General features: G+C 39.5%; 2 protein-coding genes across 6 annotated transcripts in view; one reads left to right on the top strand and one right to left on the bottom strand.

Annotated features, from left to right (window-relative positions):
• The window catches only part of PTTG1 (PTTG1 regulator of sister chromatid separation, securin), a 32,813-nt gene extending 12,469 nt beyond the window's left edge, over positions 1–20,344 (top strand). The window contains exons 1-6 of one of the 3 annotated variants that reach the window (XM_029997908.2): positions 16,164–16,396; positions 17,234–17,336; positions 17,650–17,828; positions 18,761–18,854; positions 19,652–19,801; positions 20,190–20,344. In XM_029997908.2, the coding sequence (XP_029853768.1) occupies positions 17,255–17,336; positions 17,650–17,828; positions 18,761–18,854; positions 19,652–19,801; positions 20,190–20,269 (585 nt within the window). In that variant the 5' untranslated portion in view covers positions 16,164–16,396; positions 17,234–17,254 and the 3' untranslated portion in view covers positions 20,270–20,344. Of the gene's footprint in view, positions 1–16,163; positions 16,397–16,416; positions 16,533–17,233; positions 17,337–17,649; positions 17,829–18,760; positions 18,855–19,651; positions 19,802–20,189 lie in introns of those variants that run through there. The other 2 variants (XM_029997910.2, XM_029997911.2) reach the window with 2 other exon arrangements.
• SLU7 (SLU7 homolog, splicing factor) lies at positions 1,711–16,114 on the bottom strand. Of its 3 annotated transcripts, none has more exons than XM_029997904.2 (16): positions 15,990–16,114; positions 15,279–15,458; positions 14,499–14,652; positions 14,155–14,235; positions 13,416–13,580; positions 11,878–11,943; positions 10,232–10,279; positions 9,607–9,738; positions 9,230–9,327; positions 7,769–7,836; positions 7,428–7,567; positions 6,320–6,481; positions 5,179–5,283; positions 4,922–4,996; positions 4,562–4,666; positions 1,711–3,547 (listed from the first exon to the last, which is right to left on the bottom strand). In XM_029997904.2, exons 2-16 carry the CDS (start codon positions 15,440–15,442, stop codon positions 3,368–3,370), a joined length of 1,743 nt encoding a protein of 580 aa, XP_029853764.1. In that variant the 5' UTR covers positions 15,443–15,458; positions 15,990–16,114; the 3' UTR covers positions 1,711–3,367. The 3 variants fall into 3 exon arrangements, with proteins under 3 accessions (XP_029853764.1, XP_029853765.1, XP_029853766.1); XM_029997905.2 differs by lacking the exon at positions 15,990–16,114 and adding an exon at positions 15,628–15,887; XM_029997906.2 differs by lacking the exon at positions 10,232–10,279.
• Positions 20,345–22,655: the final 2,311 nt, after the last annotated feature.

The following is a 22,655-nucleotide window of genomic DNA, read 5'->3' as shown; positions in this document are numbered from 1 at the left end:
TCCTGTCTCTTCTGTTGTTTTTTCTTTTTCCTAAAAGTTGAGCTCCATTTCATCTTTAACTAATTGCTATCATTCCTGCTTTTTTCTGATCCCTCAACAGCCTAAAACAATTACACTCGTGTAGAACAGTGTGCAAACCCACTCAGGAAAGCCATAAAGATCCAATTACAAAGAAATGTAGAGACAGTAAAAGAACTACCTTCTGGCATGCCTTGAAAGATAACACAGAATGCTAAACTCTTCAACAAAAAAATAAAGGAGAATGTTTTAATCTACATGTTTTAAAAATGCAAATGTCTTCAAATCAGCTGGCTAGTTAGTTCAGTTTGCAGACTTGAGTATGCCTCAGACAATCAGAACTCAAAAGGATGAAAAATGAGGCAATCAAAGCAATTGTTGACAAAGGGAGTTGAGAAAGTAATTTTTGAGATTTGCCAAGGGCAAGATTCAGAGAAAGCTACCCAGACTGTGCTGGGAGGGTCTGTCTTGTATTATGATTTGAGAATTTGACTAGTCTGTGTTACCAGGCTAAGGAATTTCCTCTCACCTTGCTTCTGTCTTTGTGCATGTGAAAAACAGGAGTACCCAACTTCAGCTGCCTCTGCTAAAGTATGCTCATTTTCATTGTACGTTCATTTTTGTCCAAGTTAGCCTACAAACTTGTTTCAAACTCATTTTAGAAAGGAAAAAATTCTTCTTGTGCAATAGGAAGCAGTCTTTGGAGATGCACAGTTGTATTGCATGCCAAATCCAAGGGGAAGCAGATGGAGGAAAATTAATCCTCATGATCAGATCCACAATGTTCTTTAACATTTAACCTTTATGATATAAATAGGACAACATGTTTTAAGCTTTATTTGTCCTTTAACTGTTGAGACTGATCCAGACGAGATCTACTCTGCATCATTCACAAGCTCAAGGGAACTGTATTTTGAATAAAAGGCTACTAATTGCTTTTTCCCCTGGAGCTGCCTTCTGCTTCACCAGAGAAGAAACTGGTCCATCTTCCCCATAGGCTCTCTCTTAGCAGAGCGAGACACAGCATGCCGGAAAAGTTACAGTCATGTCTTCAGGTATTGAAAAGCAAATCCATCCACATGAGTATACTTAAGGTGGAATTCAGTATGTTTACGTGTAATAAGCAGATCTTCCTATAGACTGAACATGTTATATTGGCTTCTAAAATACACACACCTTCAACTCTCTCCCCATTTTTCTCTTGAAACTAAGAAAAACACGAAACAAGAGTTTAAAACTGAACTTTACAGGCTGCGTAGACTGGTGAATTATTTGTTCTTCATTCTAAATCACTCTTTTCAGTGTTATTTCTGGATTGCCTCTTCTACTTTAAAAAGAACCAAGTCTCTAGCTACTTTTAGAAAGGTATCTAAATAGCTCAAGGAACTGATAACATGGACCCTTCTGACATCTCATCTTCCCTCAAACTGAACTTGGCACTGACCAAGACAACAGCAGTTGGTATCTCTGCAGCTGGAGGTATGCTGGCCAGAACTTCAGATGTTACAGCCCTAAGAAGAATCATAGGATCTCTGGAACACAGTAAATATTGAACCTAAAATTTTGATCATCAGTGAGAATATCACAGATAGTTTTAATATAGAACTATATTGCAGACTAATGCAGAATTTCCATTATTAACTATGTATGCTAAAATACTCAATCGTCAAAGCGGCTGTGAAATCACACACATGACACTTAAATTTATGTTTATTGTATGTAATTACTTGTGGAAAAGAGCAGTTTTCCCTTGAAATTATCCGTAACTTAGAAAGGTCGAGACATGAGCTGATCTGGAAACTTAGAATGTGAGTCACTACTATAGCGGAAGGAAAACTATATCCCTAATATTTTTCCCCCTTTGACTGTCTAAATCCACATTGTTTGTGAAAACATAAAAGCAATTTCTGCAAAAGCTGATTTCTACTCGTTAAAGTTTTTCCTTCCTCGTACTTGGCTATATTAACAATTCCACCCCCAAATCTTTGATCTCACTAGTTGGTTATGTTTTTTGCAAGTGACAGGAGGATTTTAAAATCAAGTTTTATAAAATAAAAGTCTGCATTCAGATTTATAAGCCTTATAAAATAAAGTCTGCATTCAGAATTAGTATGTCTATAACAAAACCAAAGGGGAAGCAGACTTGGAGAAAACCTAATAAAAAAAGGAAACCAGCTTTACAGGTGGAAATTCCAGGTACAACATGTTACAGGTATAACATATTGTTTCCTTTTCTTCCAGTAACTTTAAGCTTCCTTCATTGTTTACAAAGTGGAAACTGTAATCAGGTTCTTAATTTTAAGAGGAAAAGCCAGGATTACGGAGTCTTCCTTGTCCTACGATTAATATAACCACATGAAATGTGGTCATAAAAGCCATGTTTAATAAGACATTTTAAGCCAAACCAGAAGTAATTCTCAAGCCTTCCAACTCTAAGTCATGCTGTGAAGTTCTTCACCCATTTCTTCAACTTTTAATAGTGAAAGGGGAAAGCTCCCAGTTTAAGGACTAATATTGCCAAACACAAAGCAGATGCTGCTTCACATTATCACAAGGTATTAAAGCCTGACACTTGGCATTACACCATGTAACAAGATTCTGGAAGTTATAAGGTTAAGATGAATACTGTTATCAAACAGAAAACCAAAGAACTCGGATCTTTGCAACTGCAATTTATATGTTAACATCTGCAGAAACAGAATTAGAATTTAAAAGCTCTACACTCAGAAGCTAACCTCTTCATTAAAAAGACTGGACAGCATTTAAGACCTTTATATTAAATTAAACAAAACTGTACAAAGCAATCAATTTTTACATTTCCAAAATACTTACTAGAAAGTGATCAAGAAACTATTTCTCCTTTTAAAGCCATGTGACAGGCAACTCCCTTTACAAGTAAGAGGCTTCAGTAGCTTAATTTTTTTTTCAACAATTTTTGTTCTATATTGACATCTGCTGACCATTTCCTTTGAATAGTCAGTTTTACTGAATGTATCATGACTTTATGTATTAGCTGGCCAAACAAACCTAGAATTCCAGTCAGTTCTCTTCCAATAAAGAATTTACAGAGTAGGTGTATGTATTTTATATATACATATAAATTTTATATATATGTGTGTATATATATATTTGTGACTGTATATGTATACATACACACATATATAAAATTGCTGTAAGTATTGGACTGCTTATGTCTGTTGAAAGAAGTTTTCAACAACTTCTTTGGTGAAAAAAAAAAATCTCTGCCACTTCTAGCACTTATTACACACAGGGAAGGTAAGCAAATGTCTACAGAGTTGTAAACAAGTATGAAAAAAAGTCTTGTGTATTGGAATGATTTTCACCGTGACTACTGTCCAAGAAAAGAGGCCATGGGATCATCAGGTCTCTGCCGTTTCATTCTATAGGCTTCCATTTCCTCTTCTGTTGGCTCCCTGGTTTCATATAGGCTGTTGTATGGTCTCTTCCTCTCATCTAACTGCATGATTTCTTTAACGTGGAGAAGACGAGCCTCTTCTGCATTTAGTGCCTGAAATGAAAGCAAAGGAAAAAAAAACCCCACAATGAAAGTTAAGCAAAAAAAACCAATGAAAGTTTGTATTAGATTCTAGTATAAGGAACAAACAGCAGGCAGAATGGGGGGATAAGTAATGCACATCTGTCTGGCCCACCTATAGCATGCTTCATTTAATGCTCATTTGTTAGCGTTTAACATAAATTGATGGTAAAATGGTATTTAGCAAACAAGATACTTTAATCTCTTTCCAATTGCCAAAATCAAGTAAGAAATTCCTTGGCTTAATCTAAAATGTAATCATGATCCAGCAAGTACAAAAGCAGATAAGCAAGCACGTGATCTTAGTGGCTTGGGTTGGTTTGTTGGGTTTTTTTTGTTCCCCTCCACCCTGCCCTGTCAGGGAGCATTTTTTTTTAAATGCTTTTTGAAATACACATTATCCCATTCCTCAAACTACTACTGTTGCTCCTTCTTGCTATTGAAAAGAAGTTGCATTTGTACCATGCTTTGATTAACCATAGTTTAACATTAGTTTCACACTCTGAATATCCAGAGGCAGGCTGCTGTGCTTGTGGAAGGGCTGTTCAGCAGCAGTGAGTTGATAGCTTGGTGGATGGATTTATTGCATTAACTGTGAGACTGGGCCCAAGTCTGGGATAAAAAGTGCTACATTAAGCTTTGACAGTGCTTTTGATCTCTCCATCTTTCTTCAATACACAAATCATTGTGTTCTGCAATGTCTTATATATATCTACAGCTGTAATAGTTGCCTAGACAAGGAGTGTTCTAAATCATCTAAACTAAGTCTTCCAAAACTAAGTATTTATTGCATGTTTGCTTGAGAAATAGGGAATGGGCTTTAGAACATCTAACAGCATGTTAAATTTGCTTTAGCTCAGAATTAGCATCAAAGAACATCCCACAGAATACCACAAGAACTGCCTTACAGGCTTCATAAAACTGACACTGTTGTAAAATATATTTCAAGTTCTTTTTGCCACAAAACCACTGATGAATATAGTGCACCTTTTTAAGTTTTTCTTGCTTCTTTTTCTCTTCACCCTCACTATCTGAATTTGAGCTCCTTTTGTGCTTCTTCTTTTTCTTCTCTTTCTGTTTCTCTTGGTGGATCTGTAAGGTGGAAAACCAGTGACCGTTAAGATTCAACTTGCAAGCGTTAATAATGTTCAAGCCATTAAATCCCAAGCATCTACTAATGCTATTTGAGAGCTTAGTTTTCAAGAGAGATGTTATTGATCTAACAATGCAGTCTAATAATTTTCAGACTCATTATGACTCACATAATTTTTTGGTTACACATATCTTTCCAACTCTTAAAATGCGGAGGAAAAATATCTGCCTTCCTGAGAAAGGGAAACAACTTACCTCCATCAGTGTTTTGGGTTTTGTCATGTGTTCTTCCTCCCTGGGTTGCTCTTCCAGTAAGCTTGCTTCAGTATTCTATACAACAGACAAGAGAAAGCATACCCATTTACTAAGCACATTTGAAAGGGAAAAACCCCTCCAAAAACCAAACCCAACCCAACCAACCAACCAACAAAAAAGTGAAATAGTCTAAAACTTGGGTAGGAAGATGAATGCTTTTTAGCTCTTTCCAAGTGACTAAATAAGACAATACTTACAGCAATTTCTTTCCCAGCTTCTCCTGTACAGTATGAATACTTGACAAATGAGTGGCAGCATTTGTAACCCCACTTGCCTTCCTTCCAATATGAACCCCAAATGCACTGCAAGAGAAGACACCATGGCTGTTATGTCCATCATGATACCCCCTTAAGAGGCAGGCTGCAATTTATTCCTGAGTTTATATCTTGGTGTCGTGGTTTAACCCCAGCCAGCAACTAAGCACCACGCAGCCGCTCACTCACTCCCCCCCCACCCAGTGGGATGGGGGAGAAAAATCGGGAAAAAGAAGCAAAACCCACAGGCTGAGATAAGAACGGTTTAGTAGAACAGAAAAGAAGAAACAAATAATGATAATGATAACACTAATAAAATGACAACGGCAATAATGAAAGGATTGGAATGTACAAATGATGCACAGTGCAACTGCTCACCACCCACCGACCGGCACCCAGCTAGTCCCCCCCGAGTGGCGATTCCCTGCCCCCACTTCCCAGTTCCTATACTGGATGGGACGTCACATGGTCTGCAATACCCTGTTGGCCAGTTTGGGTCAGCTGCCCTGGCTGTGTCCTGTGCCAACTTCTTGTGCCCCTCCAGCTTTCTCGCTGGCTGGGCATGAGAAGCTGAAAAATCCTTGACATTAGTCTAAACACTACTAGCAGCAACTGAAAACATCAGTGTTATCAACATTCTTCTCATACTGAACTCAAAACATAGCACCTACCAGCTACTAGGAAGACAGTTAACTCTATCCCAGCTGAAACTAGGACACCTGGTAAGTAAATTATTCAAACAATCCAGAAGGGAAAGTTATGAGAAATACTTTTGCAATTTTTCATTAGCCTTACAGGTACAGTTTCAAAAAAGAGAAAAGCAACACGATGTGGTCAACTTATATTCAAAGTCAAAGAGAAATACAGTAACTTCCCCTTTAAGTTTGCCATTGCAACTCCTCAAACTCACATGGCAACCATGACAATTTGAAATTTCTCCTTAGTAGAAAAGGGAGAGTGTCACATTTGAGACAGGAGAAATTTATTTGCTGTATTATATTGTACTGCATCCTACCATACCTCATTCCCTTCCAATGGGAAGGAATCTGGTTTTTTTATAATTTTAACATAAGCTAGGGCTTACTGTATGGTTGTTGATCTTAACATCCTCTTCATATTTAGAGCAAGCAATAGCTTTCTCTTGTCCTTTGATGACTGTTCCATGCCTAGAGTACTCCACATAATCTTCCGTTTGAGCTAACAGCAGTTCAGCTGGTGGTGCATCTAGGTGTTCTTGTCCTCCATACTAAAATGCAAATAGAAAAGACATATAATAGTTTTGAAAAAAACCCCACCTTTTATGCAGTTAAGTATACATTTCAAAAATGTCACCTTCAGTACCTTCTGAAGAAGACACAAAAGAAGTGGATGGAGACAGTTTAATCTTTAGTGAATAGATAAGAGAGAAATACTTCTCCTCCTATTGCCATTGTGGTGTTTTTTGGTGTTTTGTTTTTTTGTGGGTTTTTTTTTGGTTTTTGTTTTTGTTTTTTTTTTTTTTTTAATGCCTGGAGGATTACAACACTGATATTCCTCACTCAAAGCAGGAAAACTTTTTAGACAAAACAAAAAGGCTCTGGTATAACCAGAGCAGTACTTCCTGTTCCCCTTCAAACTTCAATGTAGACAAGGTTAGAATCTAAATGGATTACTTAGTTCTTTGTCAGTTGTCCAAGAAACTAGCTGCAAAATATAAAATAAATATTTATCTAGAATACTGCACCTGAAACTCGAGTCTGAAAATTCTGCTTTTCACATATAAGAAAAAAGAAAAGTTTAAAAATAATTTGGGGAGATAGTAACTTGGGTATTTTACAAAAGATAACACTTCTAAACTGTAAAAGAATTTTTCAACCACTTGTATTATTTAAAAAAAAAACCCCAAACCCTAAATTCCCACTCCTCCTACATACTGCTGTCAGATTTTTCACTGGAGAAATTCTGACAGTTAAGGGAAGAGCTCCCAATAATCCAAAGAACTACCAGCAGATCTTCAAAGGTTCCTATATTAAATAATATAATGAATCCAATTGATAAGATAGTGTGTATAGATATAAAATTCTTTTTATAAATCTAAGCTACTGAGAACAGCTGATGCATTTTCACATAGCATTAGTAACCTTATTTGTTCCCCAAGACCCAGACTTCAAACTCAACAGAATCCTTATTAAATAAAACCAAAAGTCTATTACCTTCTCTAGGATGCTTTCTTTCTGCTGTGCCTTGAAATCTTCTTTTTTCACTTTGAAGGATTTATAAAGTAGCTCTAATTTTGTAGGGTCTGCTTGAAGATGAACTTCAGAGCCTTTGTCATAAGCCTCCCAAGCAAACACTGTGTACACAAGATGTTTCACTCAATATTTATTCTAAAACTGACATAGGCATTCAAATTACAATCTTTAATTCTGCAGTAATTTGAAAGCAAGCCTCAATCTAAGAAGATTTATTTCTCTTTTGCAAGAAAGAAGCATTGTTAACTTAAGTCTTTTAAGTTCGTTTCCTTAAAAAAAACAAAACCCCAAAACCCACTTACGCTGAGTCTGTGCCATTGAAATGGTATCTCCAGTGTAGCGAACAAAGTTGTCACCTGCATAACCAACTCTGCAGAAAAGAACAATATGATTCTTAGCATTCAAGTAATGTGATTTCCTTTTAAATAAAATCATAGAACACCAACAGGAAAGTAAAAATTCTCCTTTGTGCCCTGAGAGTTAAGAATGGAGGGAGAGGAAGGAGCATTCAACTCAATACATGAAATGAAAGTCTGGGCTCCCCATAGAGTCATGAAAGTATACGATAGCAACTCAGAATACCTGATGCCTATGTTTACATGGAAACATCTTATGACACAAACCTGGAGCTCTGCCTGGAATACCAAGCACCAGGAGTCAAACTTTGATCGAACTACACAATAAATATGCATAAATGGTAGGTGATATTCTAGCATAGTGATTCTCAGCTTTTGGATTTGTGAATCTCTCCTCCTGCCCAGACCCAGTGTATTTTACTGAGTTAAAGCCTGGCAATAGCTTTACTGCTCTCAGTTACCTTTTGCACACCCCTTGAAGAGATTCACAAGGAGTATATGAAACACAGGTTGAAAATCAAATAACGTTAACAATCTAATTTCCCACTCTTTTCATCTTCCCAAAGTCCCTCTGAATAATTTACAGTCTGCAAAGCTGTGGCAGAAACACAGATTCAACAAAGGTCAAATTATGACTCTAGAGAGAATTGAAAGCATCTGCATCTAAAAGAAGAATTGACTAGCATTATTCTAGCTGGGGGCAAGGAGAGGTGGAAAGAGCATTATTTGCTAGCATTTAGCTACTGCCATTCTATTTCAGGCAGTGAGCTAATCCAATTACTGTACTCTGAATAAATGTTTCTACTCACAGCCTGTCTACTCTGTAAGTCCACAGCACTACACAGGTCAAGGCGGGGTCACAGCTCAAGTGCTTGACTTGGGTTTTAAGTGAGACAGCCTTATGTGCAGCCAAAACCCAGCCTATGGCATTTTTTAATTAAGTTGTCTATCTAGACAATGCCAAAGCTTTCAGACCTTTTCTATGCAGACTCCATTAATGTATGAGGAGCTCTTGCTCCTAGTTCAAGCATTTAGTTAGGTACCACAGACAAGGGATGAAGTTTAAGATTTGGTTACTGAAATACTTTACAAACATCATTATTGTTTACAGGTATCACCTCTAGATACAGCAGAGTGTTCTAACCCTTGTACAGATCATTACACTAAATGGTGGTCTGCATATCCCTGAAGATGAAGGGCCAGTATTACTAAAATACCACTTTTATATACTAAAACAAAAAATGCTGCTAAATAAAACAATTTTTTCCATGTTTACTACTACTTCTACCCATAATTGTCTAGAGATTCATTAGTAAAAGGACATACAGATAAAAGAAAATACAGAACTATTAATCTCATTTTTAACAGTTTTGTTGGATACACAAGCATGACCCTGATTTAACTTACTCATCTGGATTCTTGCCTGTATTGGCATATGGGTTCTCCCTCATTGCTCTTGTTTTGGGATCATAATAAGCAGAGTTCGGATCTAGATTCCTCAAGTACTAGGGAAAGAAAACAACACACAAGATATTCGATATTTATGATTTTAAAAGAACTGAAGTTACTCTTGTATCGCCCAGCTTAGACATTTTAAAAAGTTCTATCTGTGTAAAAGAATGACCTTGACGAAGTCATGACATGAGCAGGAACAGAACTGAGAATAAACCTTAACCTCCAAACCCCAAGACCCATATGCAAACTCATGAATAATTGAGCGTACAATTTTTTGAAATTAACTCTCACGAATACAAAAGAATATCTGTAAAGAATTCTTTACTCACTTTTGCAATATCTTCCCGAATACGTAAATTTCGAACGGTGATACGTCTTTTAGAGTCAAAGTTCTGCCCAGGCATATCAATGTCATCTGCATATTTATCTTCATCTTCATCTTCACTGTTATGATCTCTTTCCTGAGGAAAGATGGGAAACTTCTAAGTAAAAGAAGACATTCACTCCAGAGACAAGTATGAGAATCTGATTTTAGTGGTTTCATTAAAAATTCTGCAATCCCTGTAGTTAAAAGCTGGCATCATTTACCTGGGCTTAAGTGTGCTGTCATGCTAATCTAACATTCAACAGGTTTCAGGTTTTTCAGGTTTCCTCATACGGAAACAGTTACAGAAGTGTAACTGTGATGATATTAAGAAAACAGTTATCTTGGGCAAAATAGACCACATATTAAAAACTAGTTATTTGCTTGCATCTTTAAGGTTTGACAACACACTGGAATTAAAACAAAACCAAAAATGCCTCTGTGAAATCTGACAACCGATGCCCAAAAGAATAGTCAGCCAGTGGCATGAACCCAACATTCAAACCCTTATGCCACCCTTGTTTCACTGATCCACTAACTACAGGTCTTTTTTTCTGCCCATGGTGTGATGCAGTGGGTAATCATCTTACTGTCTGTGAATTTGGTTCCTCTTCTCCCCACTGGTGTCTTGGGGAGTTCTGCAGCAAACAAAGAGCACATCAGCAGAGAAGACAAGGTAGTGGGGAGAGGACAGAGGGCAGGGATATAAAGAGCAATCAAAGCTGAGCTTGATGTTGGATGCAAAATACAATTTACCTGTGACACAATATGCACAAAGATTGCTATATAAAGGTCTAGGAAAGAGCTCTATTACAGACACGTTGGAGACCTTTTCACTGTTTTCCCAATTAAATTTTCAAGCTTTTGCAAGAACAGCAAATTCTAGAACTGTCACTGTTATTTAGAGCTTGCTATGCCTTTGAACACTAATGGTTTAGACTAGAATATTTCATATCATGCAAATATAACGAACATTCAACTCTGAAAGCTTAAAAAAAAAATTAAGACGACATATAGCAAGTATTTAGTTAGGATTGACAGGCATACTGAGCATGAATCAGAAGCCATAATTTAATCTGGAGAAATATAGCCAGAATTTATTTTTTTAACCTGCTTAGCCTCTAACTTGAGAATACTTGCAACAGTGAAGATGGAAACAACTGTGAGTCCTGGAACACTCATCAGCAAACTGGCCAGCACTGACTATGCAAAGCAGTCTTGCTCCTCTCCATCAGAGATAGCTCTTATGTTTCAAACATACTGTTCTTCTTACAGCTCCATTTTATACGGAATAAGTGTATGGAAGCCAACAATGTTTGCTTTGTGGTGAAAACAGGCATCAAAAAGAGAAAGAATCTTTTCTATCGGGAAGGTCAGAACGCTGTAGTTTGTGCTGGGTTGGCGATTAAGTTCACTCTGCCATCTAGTGACAAAATGCAAGGTGACAACCTCTGGAAAATGGAGGCCCAGTTGTATGTAGTCTTTTGCTTGGTGTTTTCTTTCTCACAATGTTGATTAAAAAAACCTACTTCTGACCAGTAGCAGTCTCTACTTTTCCCCTACTTTATAAACTTAGAATATTATCAGAAATGCCTTTTAAAATTATAATTTTATGTCAAAGAGTATGAAAAGCATTGTCTATAATCCAAGAGGAGCTTGTAGAAGTTAGTGGAAGATGCAAACTCTGCAGTTATAAGCCAGAGGGAAATACATATGCTCAGCCTTCAAATAACCAGAGACACCGCAAATAGTCATAGCAACGACTGAAGAAGAAACAAGTTTGGTTCTAAGATAAAGAAAATACCTTCCTATTCCAATTTATACTAAGCATTACTAAAACAATCCACAGTCACGTACTAGCCATTATCTCAACATTAGTCAGACGTAAAAATCTTTAAAAACAAAAAAAGCTTTTCAGTACATGAACAAAATTACTACATGGAAAACAAATTTATCTGACCCCAAATGCTGTGTCATTAACTTTCGCAAGAATAACAATCACACAGAATTTTCGCCCATAAGGGGAAAACAAAACGACTCTTATTTGAAAGAAGATGCTTGAAATTCTTGAATGTGACACAGAATATGCTGGTGCTAGGAAAATCTTTAAATTACTGAAGGGCATAAAACCCAATAATAGACCCTGTATAGACAGTAAAAGCATCAGAGGGCAGGAGTAACCTGTTGTATATTTATTCAGCCTCAGCAAAAATAAATTGGGCTTTAGTTTACTTACCACTTGCTCCAGCTTTCCTGATGCTAACTCTTCCTGAAGCTTCTGGGCTTTCAGTGTACGTTTGGCCTGTGTATCATATAAATGCATTTGTTTCAGTATTTCTTTTTAGTAGCAAGTGTGTAGTAATACTTACCATAAGCATCTCTTGTGACTGCTGTCATTTAAAATGTATTATTACAAAAAAACCATGTTTTTTTTAATCCTCTGGGTGCTTGTAAAAAATCAGCAGCCTAGAGCTTGTCACCTCTACTCCTATGCTTTACCACATTTGTTTTTTGAGCCTCAAGGAAATGAAATTATGTATGCTAACCATTTTGCTATTTTATATTATACTGTTAAATGAAACAGTTTACTAGAATTTATGCAGCTATACCACTACTATGAGATAGTTTTATAATTGTGCCCTCGTACTCTTAGTTAGAAACTTCAGTGCTTAAGGTACTTCGTGACTGATGCTGCAAGCATTTATGGTTCATTCAGGAAGCACCAAAGTCTAGCATCTAAAGTGAGATTTTAAAGCTGCACATAGTGAATTTTTGTATGTGTTTGACATCATAGAACCATAGATCAGTTGATATTGGAGGTACCTCTGGAGACCGCCAAGGACAATCCCCCTGCTCAAAGCAGGCGTGCCTACAACAAGATGCCTGGGACTCTGTCTAGGCAAGTTTTGATTACTTCCAAGAATGGAGACTCCCCAGCCTTACTGGGCAAGCTGTTCCACTGATCACCCTTTACAGTAGAACATTTTTTTCTTATGCTCAAACAGAATTTCTTGTATTTCACTTGTGCCCACTGCTTCTTGTCCTGTCCTGTCACAGGATACTATTGAGAAGAGTCTGGCTCTGTCTTTAAACACTCCCAGTAGACATTTATACACACTGATTAGATCACACTTAACATTAGCTTTTCTACACACTATAGGAAAATACTGAGGACCAGGCACTGAAGGGAGTTAAGTTAGGCGCCTAACTACCTTTTGGACCAGGTAGCCAACATCCAGCCAAGGTAGAGAACTTTTTTTTTTTTTTCCTTCTAAAAAGTTAGTAACGTCTACATGGATTTGGTGCATACAGATAGAAAGTTAACTGCAACAGCAAGGTGCCAGTCTGCACAAAGACAGGTACAAACAGTCCACTGCTCCATCATGGCAACAAAAAGGATTCATAAGTAAAATAACATGAATGAAGTTACAAAATAGATATAGATTTATTGGCTCTAATACAGCCAGATAACAAATTCATTTCTTGCCTGCAATTCAATCTGTGTCTCGGGTAATAAATTCTACGGCTTGTCTATTAGAAAGTAAGCAATGTAGGGAGACAACTTCATTTATTGTACAGACCCATACTCAGTTGCCAGTTCTGATCTGAATTTTCAGTTTAGGTGAAGTTTGCTATCAAACACAGAACGCATCTTGCTTTTTCATTATGAATACAGCACAAGGTCTAATATTAACAGTGCATGTAACAAATGTTCCTCCTCCCAGCCAAGCCAAACACTAAACCTTTCCCTAGTAAACCACAGAACCTACATACCAAATCAACTTTGGAATACTCCTCTACAATCTTCATGTGCTCTTCTGGGTTATAACCATTCCAACGATCTCGCTTTCCATCATAATCAAACATCAGTTGAGGCTGCACGTGTTCATCTGGTGCAATATTCATGCCTGTGTATTTTGCTCCAACTTTCCTGGGTCTCTGAAAGGAAAAAAAACCAAACGGTTGGATCAGTCCATTAGACTAAAATATGTTACTCACTCAGATATCCCTTTAAAAATAGTATCAATGGAGCTCCTCTGAAGCCAGCACTACCAGCCTGTGAATTGTAAATAAACGCAAATAGTTCATTTCTGTATTTTAAAGTATTGCAACTGACTCCAAATCCCATCAATTTCTAACTCTACTTGCCACAATTAAGAAAACACTTGAAACACAGTTTCTGGGGATGGCTTTAGCTGACATGAAACAGAAAGACAGGCACAGGAGCACTTGAGTTAAAGCAAATTAACATGAAAAGCTAAACATTTTCACCTATTATTGCAGTGCTTATCACAAATAGAATTGATGAGCAACACCCTGAATAGTATCATTTCTTCCCCTTCACTTCTCCTGCATAACAATTTCTTTAGAAATTTTCAAGCCACCTTTCAATACTTATAACCTTTTTCAAAACTAGTAGTTTTTATTTTATCTATAGCTAGCTATTTTCCACTAAGATTAGAATTCAAATTGTTTTCAAAACCATTAAAACATCAACAAAAGTCAAGTTTACCTCCATGCAGTCTTTCTTTTTGTGTGTCAATGCACCACAGTTCTCGCAAGCTCCTTTACGATATCTAGTTGCTACAGCATGCTAAACAACAAAAAAACACAGTGTTGTACAAACTTGTGGCAAGATTCATATACGTGTTCCCAATAATCATTTTTTCAATACAACTAAAGTGTGCATGGTCTACCCAAACTCATAACACATACTTTGATTACTACCAGACGCTGTGACTTGCCTGCTGAATAAGAATTCCCAGCTCCTGTCTCCCTCAAAAACATGTAACCAGAAATTATTTCCTCATGGAATCAAACCAAATCTTTATTTTATGACAAAAACATTTTACATACCTCTTGAACTCCTCGTTTGTACCAATCTCCAGAGGAGCTATACTGTTTCTGCTTCTCTGGCTGAGGTCTCTGATGCTTTAATGTAGGTCTTTTAGAAGGATCTATGTACCATGGTACTGAGGATATGTACTGAGGAATATGAGGATTGATATCTCTGTAAAAGATGTTGTGTAATAAATACAGGGCATAGGGAAAAAAACCCACAACAACTTAGCCTAACAAATAACTCTCACATTAAAGTTCAGGGCTTTAGGAGCGATAATAAAATAACGAAGTTGTTACAGTGCATTGCAAAATAAACTCTAATTTAACTAGATAAACACAGACTTTCACTGAGATTTTCTTGCCATCTAATTCACCTAAACTCCTGACTCCAAATCAAATACCTTATTCTATGCAATGTTACTGAGCACAAAAATAGTAACATGTCTCTTCTCAGAAGTAACAAGCCTTGTAGAAGCAAGAGAGAGGGAACAGATAAGGTATGCAGTAAAGTTCCCTAGTACTACTTTTTGGTCACTTTCAAAACACCACTCGTAAGTAGCCACACAGATGGGACTTTTTAGCAGCACTGTCAATAGATCACAGTAGATAAACACTGAACCTACATTTTTTGGAAAATATTTGTTTTCTGAGAATGACTGGAATGTTAAAAGCAGATTTACAAATGACTCATGTAGAAATCATGTATCACCCTCAGGATTATTCCGTAATCACAACAGGAAAAAAATCATTTTTAGCCAGTAGCTTTAGAATAACCATAGCTTTAATAAAACTTACTTTCCTTCTTCATCCACTTCAGCAGGTGCATTTCCTAGTTTTCTTTGTTCTTCTAATTCTTTTTTTTTCCGCCAGTCTTCCCTTGTCATCTTCTTTGGTTCCTCCAGGCTCACATCATTCGATCCCCCTGAAGGTGTGGCGTTCATTACCGTCCCTGATGCCATTTTGGTTTTGCCCCCTCTAACAGAAATAAGAGGAGAACAAAGTCTTACAGATCAATACCGTTTGACAGCACAGCTCTTCAACGTGGTTTCGTGTCATTCAGGGAAACCAGTAACGCTCTGTTATGCGTTCTTGACGTATGCCTTTCCACAACAATAAGCACCACTGCTGAAAACAACGGTCTTACTAATGTTCCTCTTCTCTGGCCAGTGTGATCCCTGGTGGGGACGAACAGCAGCAGCTCAGCACACAGCGTCAGGACACGCACCGCCGGCCCCCCCCCAGCCGGCGGGGAGGGGGCCACGGACTCCCCCGCTGCTGCAGGGGCGGGCAGAGCCGGCGGACAGGCCGGGGCTCCCGGGAGGCCCCGCCGCGGCCCCGCGCAACCCCGGGCCTACGCGTCCCCCGAAGGCGAGGCAAGAGAGCGACCGCCAGGAAGCAGCGCCCCACCGGCGAGGACGCGGGTGCTTCCCCGGAGCGCAAAGCGGCCGACCCCCGCCCGGGAAGCCGACCCCCGCCCGGGCTGCCGACCCCCGCCGCCGCCCGTACCTGCTAGGCCGCACCGCCACCCCACAATGCGCCGCGGCCCGGCCCCGCCCCGCCGAGGCGGAGTCACTGCCAGGGGCGGTGCCGCGCCGTCACCACAGTAACGCGGCGCCGGGGCCTGGGGGGCGGGCTTACCCCTGCGCGGGCCGGCCCCGCCCCCGGAGCGCAGCGGGTGGGTCGGAAGCGGCGCTGCTGAGCCAACCGGCTGCTGAGCGTTTGTCGAAGCAGCCAATGGGCGATGCGTAGGCGGTTTAAAATCTGCCGGCGGTTGGGGCGCCGGGCAGCGCGGCTCTTCTCTGTGTGGTGGGGTGTCTGTGGGCCGGCCCGCCCCGCCCTTTGCGCGACCTGAGCCGAGCCCTCTCCTTCGTGGGTGCCGCTGTCCGGCCTCGGCGCTGCCGGTAGCTCCTGAGGTGAGCCGGGGGGGCTGGGAAGGCGGAGGGCGTTACCTGGTTAAAGCCGGGGTCTCCCCTGAGGGCAGGAGGAGGGGGCGTCTGGAGCTGTCGCCAGAAGGTGGCTTAAACAAGGGGAGCGGCCGGATCTGTGGCTGTAAGTCTTGCTTCGACTTTGTGCTTGAGCTTTTGACTGCAAGCCGCACCGATTAAAAGCGGGTTTTTCTGTAGGCCTCTCTTGAACGAGGAATCGCCTGCCCAGGTGTGTCACGGCAGGGATGAGCTCCAGGTGGGAGCTGCCTGGCTGTTCCTAACGGTGCAAGGGAGTGCTCTCATCTGTTGCCGCAGATGGGGTGGAGAAACGGTAGTGAAGTAATCCATTTGTATAGGGTGTTCTCTAATGGTTTCTTTTTCTGGTGAAAAGGTGTCTCTGCTGGTAAAATAACTGGCATTACTCTTGGCTGCTCAAGTGCTACAAGTTGAGCTAAGGACTGGATTGCTAGGAAATGTATGCTTTTCCTGTACTGAGGAAACAGTTAAACACCACAAAGAAGTGATAAAGCAAACCAAAGTATTAGATCTTTCTGTGTAGGATTGCTGGTGAGACCTTGCTACTTTCCCAAAGTCTTACAAGCTCCTTGAGAATATTGGCCTACCACATTCACTAATAGTGCCTTCAAATGTAAGGGTCTGTAGCTAAACTACTATGAAATGGTGTGAAGTAGGGGTTTGTTCCCCCTCCTCTGGGGACCGGCACATGGCAGCTATGTTGCCTTTAATGTGGTTTGTTTATAAAGTGTGCTGTGGTGAAAGAAATGACAAGAATGATTTCCTCTTTTTCCTGTATGGACTTCCCAGAGTGGTCTCATCAACCTGAAGATGGCAACACTAATCTTTATTGACAAGGAGAATGGTGAAGTTGGTGCCTCTAAGAATCAGCTAAGACTCCCTTCAGGATCTTGTGCGTATATGCTGCCTTAAGTCAGTAGGGGATCAAGGGAAGAGCATATATCCTGTTTTGTTACTCACTGTTTTGAACAGTAATATCTCTCTATTCTTATGTCCAATTATCTAACTGATTCTGCTAAGCTTACCAATTACTATAAAAATGAAAATGGCTCTGTGCTTTTATCATAGCTGGGGCTTATGCTTCTGAGTTATAAATGGTGAGCGATGATTTTTATGACAACTGGTTTTCCAGGACATGTGCTTACTGAAGTAAGCTTTAGGGTTCATACGGTGCTAAAGTTTGCTTTTTTCTTCCCCCACTCCAGCAAAAGTCTTGTCTGAAAGAACACAAGTTAACACTCCACTTCCTAAAAAAGCAATCAGTACACCTCCAGCCACATCTCACTCTGTCAGAAGGGCTCTTGGAAATGTGAATAGAACTGAAGGAGTCATGAGCAAGATGGAAAAGATAAGACAGAAAAATCAGCCTTGCACTGCAAACAAAGTGAGTATAACACCCTTCTACAGGGTTGAGGTGAGGAATGGGAATGGATAGTTTACCTGTTGTTGTGGCTTAACCCTGGCAGGCAGCTAAGCACTACACAGCTGCTTGCTCATTTTCCCCTCAGTCGGGTGGGAGAAAGAACTGGAAGGGTAAAAGTCAGAAAACTCATGGACTGAGATTAAGACAATTTAATAATTCAAAATCTCAAGGAAAAACAAAACCAACTTCTCGCAACCAGCTGACCGATGCCTTGCTAGTCCCTGAGCAATGGCAGCCCCGGCAAAACTTCCCCACTGGTTTTCATTGCTTAGCATAATGTCTTATGGTATGGGATATCCCTTTGGTCAGTTGGGGTCAGCTGTGCTGGCTGTGCCCCCTCCCAACTTCTTGTGCACCCCCAGCCTACTCACTGGTGGGGTTGTGAGAAGCAGAAAAGGCCTTGATGCTGTGTAAGCACTGCTCAGCAATAGCTAAAACAGCTGTGTGCTATCAACACTGTTTTCACTATGAAGCCAAAACATGGCATCCTATGAGCTACTAGGAAGAAAAATAACTCTATCCTAGCCAAAACAAGTACACCTACATAGGCACAAGGAGTACAACAGCTTAGGGGGTACTTAATGGCAAAGAAGTGGCTCTAGGGAAAATAGTCTGAGTTAATATCTTGTTCACATGTTAAGAATCAGGAGTTTAATATTATGAGCCTAAATGTTCTAGTGCTGTGACTTGTTGCCACTGTATATAGTACTGCACTATGTAAACTCAGCTGAAGCATTTGTCTGTCTTTGCTTATTTATGTTGAAGGTATTGCAATTTAGGCTTCACTGAGAACTGCATGGCAGGTATGCCTGTCTGTAGACCTGTGTAGCACATGAAAGCCACTACAATGGGAAACTACAGTAGCTCAAATAATGTGACTTTCTCTTCTTAAGATTACTGAAAAGACTGCTGGATTAGAAAGCTGTGATGCAGTGGCTGAAGAAGACTGGCCAGAAATAGAAAATATGTTTTCTTTTGATCCTCGAGGTAAGAACTATTGGTGTAATTATTAAAATGAACCATCAGGCTTTCCTGAGTGTTGACATTGCTGTAAGACTTTGGTCAAGCTGTTGTGGCAAACAAGCTAGCATTGCATTTCTCCGGAGCCCTTTCTTAACCATAAGGGCACTTGCTACTTCTGAAATACCATCTCATTCTTGTGTAAATATTTCTAGCTGCAATAGCTGTGTTCCATATATGTAGTAGTCCGAGTCCATTATTATGGTGGCAGGAAACTAGTTCCAAATAACCATGCTATAGCCTCTTAATTCATTAAATGGCAACTAGTAGACAAGTAGTCAAGATGGTAATTTGTAACTGAAGAGATTCCTACTGCTGTAGGATACAATAGTTGAAGATGAAACTTGTAAAGCTGTTCTTAGCACAGCCCATTGCAGGTATTCTATCTCAGTCTTTCAAAGTGCGTCCTTAAACCATCCAGTTCATGCGGAAGTGAGTGTGCAAAAAGTACTGTACCAAAGACTACTTCAGTGTTGGTGAAACATGCTGTGCTTGATGAAGTTGACTTGGTGTAGTGATTGGAGAGAAATTACTGAAAGCTTCTGCTTTACATTAGCAGCTATGTTATGCAGTTTAGTCTTTTGATAAGTGTTAACATATGGGATTTTTATGGACAACTAAGGTGTAACTGCAAATAAATACCCTATAAGAGTGGTCTGTTGGGTTGTGTTTTGGACCTGCTCCCACTTCATTTAATCTAGGAGAATGTACAGCTTCCCAGCTACTGTGCAGTATTACTAAACTACAGTCTCTTTCTCAAACAGACTTTGAGAGTTTTGATCTTCCTGAAGAGCACAAAGTAAGCAATATCAACCTATGTGGTGTTCCCCTGATGATATTTGAAAGGACGTATGACAGCTGTGTGAACATGGTTCCTTCACCTGTGAAGATCAAAGAGACTTCATGGGAGTCTAGTAAGTGGAAATTTAGCATGATTTTCAGTACATATAGTGCTCATCAGTGATTTGGGAGGAAAGCTAGTTGGCTGCAGTAGTGAACTGCCATTGCTGTCCTAACTACCAGAATAGCATACTAGTATCAAACAGCTTTTGGTGTATAGTCAAGCTGAATTTAACTCGTCAACCCTACTAGTACAGGTAGTCATCTCAAAGTGATGTTGCTGAGCAATCTTTTGTAGTGCATTGCTAACTGATCAGTTAGGTGGAATTGGCTTATGCAATCAAACAATATTTCCCTTAGGCGTTCAAGAGGCTTACGCTAATCCCCTGGGAGCTAGCTTATGTTAGAGAGTATAAATTTTGGGTTTCATGAGAAACTGATTTGCTCTATTTCTAATTTCAGACTTGTTACAATCAACTGCTGACTTCCTTGCTACGCTGGATGAGATCATTGACATGCCACCTCCTAATTATGACCTTTAATGCATATTCTGAATCTTTTATTGAGTTCAAATTTCATGTAGTTCTGTATTTTAATAAAGGCTAACCTAATCTGTATAATACTGGACTTTTTTCAGTGGACCCAAGATATAGGTAGTCTCCTTTTCAGAGCACCATTTTACTATCTGACAAGCAATTAAAGCAGAGCCTTGGTAAGCTTCTAAGCAAAACTGTGTAATACAGTGTTGTGAACCATATCCTGGAGTTAGTACCTGCTGTTTAGACTATGTGGTCATGATGGGTTAAGTGGCCCTTTAGGCCTCACTGTTTATGTAACTTTATCCTTTATCCATTAAACATGCAAGGGTTTAAAACTAATCTATATATCTAGTGTAAATTAAGTACTAGAGCTAGTACTCTTCTGGCATTTTTCCTTTCTTGAACTTGTTTTTTTTCTTCACAGGGGTTGTCTGATAGTATATGTTGGATTGTTATGCAGCTGTAGACTACTTTTAATTGTCACAGCATTATGTGGCTCTCATTGCTGGATACTGTCTGTGCTCTGTGAGGAAAGGCTGGTGGAACCTCATCCTTCAAATTATAAGAACACAAGTTCAATAATCTTTTCTTTTGCATTGTAATGGCCTCAACTCCAGTTCTTCATCACATAAGACAAGTCTGTTGTAGAGGTGGTCAGCCTTCACTTAAGTTAAACTGCTTTTATAGTTCCCGAGCAATGCTTTGATCTAGTTGGATTACAGCAGCCTGAGCTGCCTTCAGCTTTCAGCTTGTCCTCAAGGCGAATCACAATGCTGTGCCTGCATTCTGGTCATCTGCTAAGGTGGAAGGCCTTCCTGTTCTTCGATGACGTGCCTGAGCTCTGAACAGGAAGAATTGTCATGTCAGATTTAACATTAGTACATTGTGGCATTATGTAACTGCAAGCAGTGGCAAGACCAGCTTTTCAGCTCACACTTAGAGTAGTGTCTGAAGTAACAAGAAATATGCTTTAATGATTGCAAGTTGACTAAAAGATGAAAATACTCTAGCTAAGGAATGGGGTTAATTTGGTGTGGGTCAGTGCTGCATCCCACAGTGCTGCTTCTTGGAGGCATGCCATGGCTGCAATGTGACTGCAGGTGAAGATGAGATGTGAATGTGTAACCATGCTCCTTTCATGCTTTCATGTTGTTTCTAGGAAACCTGAAAATGCAGGCAGTGAAAGAGCCCTTGTGTTTTCCAATAAGTTGTCTGTTTTGTAGGTGCTGAAGGGAATCTGTTTGCCCTCCTGTGATGACATAAGTAATGAAGGCTCCTTTTAGTCTTGAAAAGGTTAACAGGTAGAGCAGAGAATACCCATTTTCACTGTTTCCTGGTTTTGGATGTTTCCTCAAGACAAGTTTCATTTGCTTCATGCTTTTTACTCATCAGGAGGTAGATGGGCCTCTTGGGAATTGTCCTGTTGCAAATTCTGACCTTCAATCTGTTAGGACTAGGAATTTGCTACTGCTGTTTCTGAATTATCAGGCATCTGATGAAGTGAAAACATTCTGTTTCTTCCTCAAGCTTGTCAGGGTACTAGCTAAAGTGTTAAATTGTAATGAATTGTACAACACCTGATCTTTATCTTCTGTTTCTTCTCTTTGGTTTGAAACCTGAAAGAATTTAGGGGAATATCAAACTAAACAAAAAGATATGATTAAGGAAATTCTTTATAGAGATTTCAGGTTTTGGTTGATCATTAATTGCATTGTAATAGTTTTTGGTTCTGAAATAACTTGGCCATCTCAGCTGAGAGAGAAGTTTGATGGGTATAGTCTACCAGCCACAGGAGTTAAACCGTAGTTACTATAAAAGAAAGTGACAAAATGCATCTTCCTTTGACTTTTTGTCTTTACCAGTTCAAATGAGCTGGGAGAAAACAGTCCAAGCCCAATTTTACAGAAAAATGCCTGTAACTAAGGCACTGAAACTGGTTGCACAGTGCCATCATGTGGCTGCTTGTTATGCAGCCACACAGGTAAAAATAGTCATTGGTATGCAAAATGCCAGAAAATGTGGTATGAGATCCCATAAGGATATGACACTAAATCAACATAAATGTAGGTTGTAACTTTTTGTATGTACGAACAGACATCTTGTCTGGAGAGAGTCACTAGTGCTTTGTATGTGTTATGGAAGTTTATCATAGTAAAAGTTATTTTTTTGGTTGATTCAAAATATTCACTGTGACCAAGCATCTAGATCTATTATTTGAACCTCCAGAAATAAGCTTTCTGTGCCATGTCCACATGTGTGTATACATGTGCACATGTCAAAACATTTAAAACATGCTTGCTAGTTGTAGGATTTCATACCAAAATGGATGAGCATTTGTATGTTTGTAAAGGTGATAATTAAATGATTCAGATAAGCCTCTTGGTACCGA

The sequence above is a fragment of the Aquila chrysaetos genome, chromosome 22 (assembly GCF_900496995.4).
Source record: "Aquila chrysaetos chrysaetos chromosome 22, bAquChr1.4, whole genome shotgun sequence".
NCBI classification, from domain to species: domain Eukaryota; kingdom Metazoa; phylum Chordata; class Aves; order Accipitriformes; family Accipitridae; genus Aquila; species Aquila chrysaetos.
The sequence above is the reverse complement of the archived record's forward strand: the minus strand, read 5'-3'. Positions and strand labels throughout refer to the sequence as shown.